This window comes from Melopsittacus undulatus, chromosome 2, assembly GCF_012275295.1.
Source record: "Melopsittacus undulatus isolate bMelUnd1 chromosome 2, bMelUnd1.mat.Z, whole genome shotgun sequence".
Classification (NCBI taxonomy): Eukaryota; Metazoa; Chordata; class Aves; order Psittaciformes; family Psittaculidae; genus Melopsittacus; species Melopsittacus undulatus.
Window position 1 is genome coordinate 55,058,773 of NC_047528.1, and position 8,283 is coordinate 55,067,055.

General features: G+C 38.1%; 1 protein-coding gene across 1 annotated transcript; it reads left to right on the plus strand.

Annotated features, from left to right (window-relative positions):
• Positions 1-1,065: 1,065 nt before the first annotated feature.
• Positions 1,066-6,826, plus strand: LOC117438993 (protein-lysine methyltransferase METTL21E-like). The gene is made up of 5 exons (XM_034074639.1): positions 1,066-1,093; positions 1,908-1,955; positions 2,871-3,028; positions 5,382-5,499; positions 6,402-6,826. The coding sequence occupies exons 1-5, from the start codon at positions 1,066-1,068 to the stop codon at positions 6,824-6,826; spliced, it is 777 nt and encodes a 258-aa protein (XP_033930530.1).
• The last annotated feature ends 1,457 nt before the right edge of the window (positions 6,827-8,283 follow it).

Sequence of the window (8,283 nt, forward strand, 5' to 3'; positions counted from 1 at the left end):
ACACATGCTCATGCAGAGATGAATAGGCTGAAGGAAATAATTCTAAATCTAGGCCTCTTCAAATGTGACCTATTTGGTCAAACCCAGGCAAATGAAAAAGGGAGGAACCAGCCCTAGCAGGCCTTTAAGTCTGACATTTTAGTATGAGTGTTCAAGTAGTATTGCTGGAAATGCCCATCATGCACTTCCTTTCTTACAAGAATTGAGAGCCAGGTCAGTCAAGCCTCCTCTTTCTTGTTGACCCTATTCTACTGATGAGTGAGTTCTTCTTGTCTTAAAATGACATTAAAATCCATTCACTGAGTCATAATTCTGAGACTTTTTCTTCCTGAACGAGAGAATATGGACTAACACAAATAAATGCTACTTCTGGGAGAATAACTCCCTAGCATATTTTTACATCTGTTACCAAGAAACTAGTTTGGTCCAAGTACCAGCAGAACTTTCTCAATGTTTGCAGATACTAAAAGATTTAATCTCACTTGGATTTTGCTTACTCTGCTAATAATTTTCTTGTTGCTTGATGGATTCCCCAGTAGTTTGTTGTTTTTCTGCTCTGACTGCTCTGAAGGCAGTTACAGAAAAAAAATAACTTTCCTCTTGTGCAGTCTCACAAGTAGTTCAGTTATTCTGAAAGATACAAAGCAGAAAATAGAAGAGTGCCTTTTGCAGTATGAAGAGAAACTTGTGTGTAGACAAGCAAATCTGAGTAGAAGTCTGCACTCCTTATGTTGCCAGCACCTTTCATAAGAAGCATCAGCATCCTGATCATGATACAATTCCTCATTAGGGTTTTGAAGCCAACTTATCATATAATGTCACTGATGAACCACAGACTATTTTGATTCTCTACAATAATAAGATCTTGTTAAGAGGAACATAAAAATACAGAAATCAATGTAAACTTCTCCAGATAACCTGCCTGGGGGATTCCCAAAAGGATAAGGTGGCCAAAGATTTAAGTGGTATTACCAGTCAGCAGATTTGGGATTATTAGTTCATGGGTTTGGACAGTTTAGCTCAGGTAGGGAGCACTGGCCTCCAAACTTGTTTAGTATGAGGGCTATGCAAGCTGTAAGGAGAAAGATTGCTGGTAAGGAATAGGTGGGAAATGTTTATTGAGCACTAGAGGGGTAGCTGTAATACTGCTGAAGTTTTATAGATCTGTTGGCAGAAGCTTTCTAAGTTAAGACATTGTAAGTTATGGTTTCTCAACAAAATTGGATTGAAAACAGATATCAAGGGAGGAAGAATCAAGAAAAATTGTTGTAATTGGGAGGTAATAGGAGGAATAGCTTTTTATTTCCACAGCTAGTGCTGATCATAGAACAAGATCAGACTGCTCTAAGCAATCAGAGAAGATTAAAAGCAGGCTATATCTGGTATGCCTGGAAACAGGATGATATATTAAATACACGTACAATATGTGTAGTAAGATAGCTTCATATTAATTCTTCCATCTGAAAAGATTAATTTTGCCCTGGAGCAGCATTTCTCTGGCACTTAACTCATGTTTGTGCAGAGTTCCCTGATTGCAGGCACAATGACGCATGTGTTTTCTCTCAACACTAGAGGCTTGCAGAATATGTGATGGGCTGCCACATGCTACTTATTTCCTAACATCTTAATATCACAGTTTCAGTGTTGACTAATTCAGTTTTTATCTTTATAAAATTATACTGTTGTAGTTTGTGCTTTGCTTCTTTCTCCTTCTACAATAAGGAAGGAAGAGAAACTTTGTGAATAGGTTATGGCTATTAAAGTATTGAGGTATATGGCAGAGCAAATAACAACACTTGAGGCCATCATGTCCTGTGACTACAGTGGTTTGAAGAGAAAGAATATGTGAAGAATCTTCAGTAGGCCAGTGTGGTTGATGCGAACATAAATGTTTTGATCTTTAATAGACATTGGACCTGCAGTTTCTTTGCAGATCCTGGTCTGTGATTTTGATGGTAACTTACAGGTTTGGTACAGAAATTCTGCTTTGGATGAGGTGGTAACCCAGTTACCTATACATCTAGCATGCTTTCTAGGAGGTGTAGCTGGTAGACAAGTTTTGCTCTAGCTGATTTGCAGAGGTGTCACAGGTGGCTGTGAAAGCAAATTTCCTGTGAAAACTTGGAATGATTTTAGACTTTGCTTAAGAAAATACTCTGGACAGCTTCACATTTTGTTTTCAATTTACTTTTTAGCATTGTGTTGCAGCTTTGTGTTATCCAGGGTTATGTGAGCTCTCATAAATATCCTTTGCTTAGCAACAGGGATGGCATTTGGGATATCAAGCCAACTGGAAAGAATCCCTCTGACAGGGCTCTGTTGGGGTGGGTGGATAAGCTTTCCTGACTACACTAGTTCTTTTGCTGCTATCTGTCATAACTCGTGTTGCTAGGGTCTGTTTCACAAGTTTTGTGACAGACTTCTAAATGATGCTGTGGTTCCTTTTGTTTACTGTCAGAAAGAAACACAATATGGAGAAAGTGAACAGTAAAAGAATATGTAAAATAATTAAAAATCTGTGCCCATAAGACCATGAGTGTCTGTACTAGGGCAGCTGTTCTTGAAGGGAAAAAGAAGTTAGATTTCCTTTGGATTGCTGAAATGGAAAGCAATATATGGTAAAATTTAATTTCTCTACTTTCTAATGAACTTGGTTTCTTCGGCAAAACAGGAAAGGAACTATTTATTCATAAACTGAAAACATAAATTAGAATTCAGATTTCCCATGTTTGATGCTCACCATTAATGGATGTATTTTTATTCACAGATGTAATTCACATTCTTGCTTTTCAATCAGGTTTTCATTATAAGTTAGTAGTTTCATTATGAGTCCACTCAGCCTGCTTGACCTTTCATGTTTTTACTTCCAGGGGAAAAAGAAGATGAGCAGACAGTTGCAGAAATCATGAGAAGGCGTTTTTTTCCTGCTGTTATTACTCATAAAGCCTGGGAAGGCTTTCACTTTGCTGGCCATGAGATAAGAATTACAGAAGCCATTGATTGTTATGGGGCAGTCGTCTGGCCATCGGTACAATATTTATGCAGTATTGTTATTTCATAATTTTGGAGTCTTCTAGCATTTTTAATTTCTTTTGCCTGATAAATACGTTTTGTTGTATATTGTAAGCCTAAGGAATACTTCTGTGCTTCTCTGTCTCCATTCTGCAAATCCCAAGCCTGAATTTACCTTGGTTTCCTATGCATTCCTGGTTCTCAGAGCTTAAATGGTATTTCTTGTTTGTGCCTCTCTCATACAAACTGTATGATCTTGTATCCCCTCCTCACCTATCAGTAACTTTTGATCCTATTTGGTCCCAAATAGAAGCACATTTTGAAGGAAAAAGGAGAGTCTTGTGATGTGATTGCATTTCTATACATTCTATAAATAGCTGTACAGCAGGCAGAACCAGGTTGGGGAAACAGCTGTGATAAGAGTTCATAAGGTATTAGGACTCACAGAAGCTACTCAACATACTCATATGGGAAACAAACTTACCTTGTAAATGTGTAGACATGGGAAAAGGTTCAGTTGGAGTTTTCAGTTTCTTAAACAGCCAGAAATCTAGTCGGAGAGAAACATTGTCTTTGGCTGTTGATGTAAGAACCATCAGCATGCCCACCATAGAGTCCTCTTCAGAGTTTTGATCTGTGCAATACAACTGCCTGTTTCAAAATAAGAATGAAAGAAACTGCTATGTTCAGGGAGGTGCCAGGATGCACCATTGACCCCTGTGGCATCCAGAGAACATTCCTGAAACAGAATCATCTCCAACACCCCCCATGGGAAGGAGACAACTGAAACCCAGGGGGATCCATTTCTGTCCCAGTGGTATCAGCCTCCTAGGATCTTTAAGAAATATGGCCATAGTACAGCTGAGGACATTTAGCATTCTCTGCTGTTTTGAACTTAAAACAATTTTCCTTGTCTTAGCAGACCTGGACTAGTAATTTATACTATATCTTTTAGCAGCCTCAGTGCAAGTCTTTCCTATAAGGGTTCAGCCAGTTTAGCTGTGGAAGGAAGGCAACCATTCTCTCCGTGTTCTGCCTTCTAGTTCCATCCAGCAGCATTTGAACCCTTCCAAAAAATGTCAGTCAAATTTATTGAGAGAAAAGAAACTTTAAGGAAAATAAATTTTCTGCATGTTTTCGTGGGAAGGAGGGCAGATTTCAAAGTTTCCATAATTTAACCCACAGAAATACTGATCCTCTGCCAGCAGTTTCTACAACAGAATATGGAAAAACTCCAAGGGAAGAAATTATAGGAATATATGGAGCTAACAGGAAATCTTAATATAATGTGGTTTTAAATGTCAGTCAAACATCAGACACAATCTTTAGGTACCTGGCTTTAATTAGTCTTGGTTCTCACAGACATATTTCTATATCAAAGCTTTGTCGAATGTGAGACATATGGAAGTTCACATAAAAAACCCTACTCTTTCTTGCTCTGAATTAAGAGGTAGAAAGCAAAAAACTTGTTTGCATTTCTAGCATGTTAACATTGGGTCAATAGTACTCCTGTTACTTTCCTTCTATGTCTTAATCAGTTTAAGCCAAAACTAAGTGTGTCATTTTGTTGTGCCAGGCTAAGCCACTAGTAATTGCCTTTCCAAATGGTCATCTGTATTGCAAGAAGTTGTGACGACCATCATATGTATTTGTCAAGAGAGACTATATAATTATCGTAGTCTGTGGAAAAACTGTGGGAGACAAGCTGGAATCTATCTTTGCAAGAGCAATAAAGTTAGAACTTCTATTTCAGCATTGAACTAAAACTCATTGGTCAGTATGAGATAGGGCAGAAAAGGTGAAGAAGCTTCTTAATGACAGTTTATAAATGCATATATGAGGAGTCTGTTGTAGAGGGTTCTTTGGCTTTGCTCTGAAAGTTTGCTAAGCTTAACAAGGAAAGCACATAGAAACCGAATACAAACTGAACTGGAAGAAAAGGAATCTTATTCTGAATCATTAGGTATGTAATTATTGTTAGAAATAATTAACTGTTGGAAGAGTTTAACAAAAGTTGTGAATTTTCTCTCACAGTCCTTACATCAAGATGTCTTTGGGAAGGACATGTCTTAGCGCGACCAAAAGTGCAGTTATAAGCAGGATCTGGTGACTGGAACTTCATAGCTCATGTTATGCAGCACGACAGATTATTTAATTGCAATTGTTCCTCCTGGCTGTAATGCTTTGTAATCCCATACTGAGGCATATTGTGGCACTTATTTTGTGAGCCTAAAGAGCTTGACGGTGCTTGAATGATTATTGCTCATTTGAGCAGACAAGATTTTTTTGCATGATTTTATATGACTGCATATTTAGTGAAGGGATTTATTTCATTTACTCAGTGTGTTCGTGGATTCCCTCCCCTACAGGCTCTTGTTTTATGTTATTTTTTGGAAACTAATTCTAAACAATACAATTTGGTTGACAAAAATGTGATTGAAATTGGAGCTGGAACTGGGTTGGTCTCCATAGTAGCCAGTTTGCTGGGTGAGTACATGCCATTTCTCTTATGCTCTTGGAAACATCTCTCAGGTGAATACTGGATGGCAATGGAAGTGGGTCTTTTCTTCTAAAAGACTTGTTTGAAAGCTTTCAAGAGCAAGAAAAAGTAAGTTCCAAAAGGCTTATTTGGAAACCAGTCTGTAAAACTGTGAGTGACTCTGTTGATGCAATAAAGGAGGTCCCAGTAGATGATGATGTCGTTAACAGTGTTAAACAAGGGACCAAAATAAGAACCTGTGGCTTCTCAGGATGTGAGTGGCAACCAGATGAAGCCAGATGTAGGCTTGAGCAATGCACCACCTTCCATTGTCCAAACAGTTTTTTGGTTGCCAGGTCATTTTCTTTCCATTTGTGTTGAGCATTTTCTTTCAGTAGCTGATCAGCAACTTAATTTTTCTGCTAAAAACAGGGGTGTTTTCTTTCATGGTAGCCTATTTTTCCTCAAGAGTGATCCAGTTCAGTGACTTCTGCATTTTAACAGACATTTAGCTTTCTGTAGCCTGAGAAAGCTGATTTGTATGTGAAAAAGAAAGAATCCAAGGCAGTACTTAAATCTCATGCTGACTTCTTGGAGTGGGTAATGGCATTTTTCAATCCCTAGTTGCTCACTGTACTTTTAACCAATATGATATCAAGATCTAGTATCTGATTTCTCCCCACTCATCCCCAGTTGCATTTAGCTGTCAATCTGTAAAGTAGAACTACTGGGAACCAAATCTTTATTTTAAGCACAATGGCTAAGAGCTATTTGGATTATTTGCATTGTTCTGTTCCCCTTGGAGAGCTACGTGCTAAAGGCAGTTCCTTGTCCAGGTCACTTTCATTTATACCATATCTTTCACTCAAGTTGTGAAGTATACTCAAGGTTTATTTTCTCCCTGTCACAGGTGCACTTGTGACTGCCACTGATTTGCCAGAACTGCTTGGAAACCTCCAGCACAATGTTCTCCGAAATACAAAGATGAAATGCAAGCACCAGCCTCATGTTAAGGAATTGTCTTGGGGAGTTGATCTGGAAAAGAATTTTCCTAGGTCTTCCTGTCACTTTGACTACATTATGGCTGCTGATGTAGTTTACCACCATCCCTTCCTGGATGAACTCCTCCTAACTTTTGATCACTTGTGCAAGAATGACACTGTTATTCTATGGGCTATGAGATTTAGGTTGGAAAAGGAGAATCAATTTGTTGGCAGATTTCAGACACTGTTTAATTTAGAAGTGCTTTCTGATTTCCCCAGTTTGAACATAACCCTGTATAAGGCAATGAGGAAAAGCAGGATGACAACCATCCCTTCCAAAGTCATGGTCTAAAAGAGGGGGAGAGGGAGGTGACAGCTTCAGCTGTTCTGCAGCTTATTCTCTTTTCAGTAATTTCCACATTAGTAGCTGATAACACCTGCATGAATGACATTTTTAGAGTTAGCTAAAACAAAACATCAGATTCCTAGTGCATCCCTAACAAATGCCTAAATTCAATTTGCTGATATGTTTCTTCTGCATATGAAGCTATCTTTGACGTTTTCTTGACATCTATGTGCTAAGCTGACAATACTAATAACTTTTGCAAGTCTTACTTTTATTGTTATGGGTTATGTAATGAATATTTTCAATAGCTTTCAATTGCAGCTTTGCATGGTGTCTTGTAAGATCAATTGATCATTTAAAACTTAAGATTATGATAAATCTTTATATTTAAAAACTGTGGTGTTAAATGTGATCTTTCCCTCTTCTCACTATTGTGTAAATCCTTCATTTGAATAGCCTTTATAGCATATTAGCTGAAAACAACCCACCACCTGGGAAATATACTGTCATAACAAAGGGACAGAATGTATTAGTTACCCTTGATTTAATGATTACGCTTTTTTCCCCTTCCATTTTTTATTTAGATTCGGGGATTCTTCAACAGACAGCTGCACACACGAGGCAAGAGAGATTTAAATGTTTTGTTGCTTGAACAAAGGTCTTGGATAAGAAAAGTACAGCATATCACCAGCTGCCCTTTGCAAAGGCCTTAAATACTTGGAGGTCTGCTCCTCCAAAAATAGACAGTTATCTGGACCTCAGGGAACAACAATGGAAAAAGGACAGTGGCCGTCCAAAGAAGTTTTGCACTGCCGGATGGTGGTGTCTGGAGGTAGGAAAATAAACCAGCCTGACACAGTGTGGCTGAAGCATGGGCAGGCTTGGATGATAATTTGTTTTTGTAGTGTGAGAAAACAAAATACTTTTCTCCTAGCCAATCAATACTGTGTGTTCCTGTTCTCAGTGCTCAGATTAATGTCCTTACAAGTCTATCAGAGAACTTTCTTTTGGGAAGATTAATAAAATTATTCTTTGCACACCGTATATTTTCTGATTCTGTTCATAATTGAGTGTGAAACACCTTCAAATCCCTTGCAGACTAGAGAAGAAAACCTATCTAAAGAAAACCTATGCTAATGTCTGGGTGCTAATGTAACCATCTCTGCTGCACGCAATTGCTCTAGTAACATGAGGACTCTGGGCCTTGTCAGTCTTCATTGGTTTAGCTTCTATTTGCAGTCCTTTCAGGAATTTTTTATTTATTGTCAGATTTGAGCATACAAATTTTTTTTTTCCATGCTGTGCAATAGAAACAATTCAGTTTAGGTGAATAAAAAAAACCACATTGATTTCTGCCATTTCAAGATTTTTCTCTCCTTGCTTTCTTCCTCCTAACTCACTTGTAACCATCAAATCCACTGCAATTGAAATTTTAATCCTTTCATCCCAAAGGGCATCTCTGT

Bases quoted from the DNA above. Each gene is read 5' to 3' on its own strand.
- LOC117438993 (XM_034074639.1), top strand. From the start codon at position 1,066: ATGCAAGCTGTAAGGAGAAAGATTGCTG. The intron at 1,956-2,870 runs GTAACTTACAGG...TTTTACTTCCAG, and splicing joins CCTGGTCTGTGATTTTGATG to GGGAAAAAGAAGATGAGCAG. The intron at 5,500-6,401 runs GTGAGTACATGC...TCCCTGTCACAG, and splicing joins CATAGTAGCCAGTTTGCTGG to GTGCACTTGTGACTGCCACT.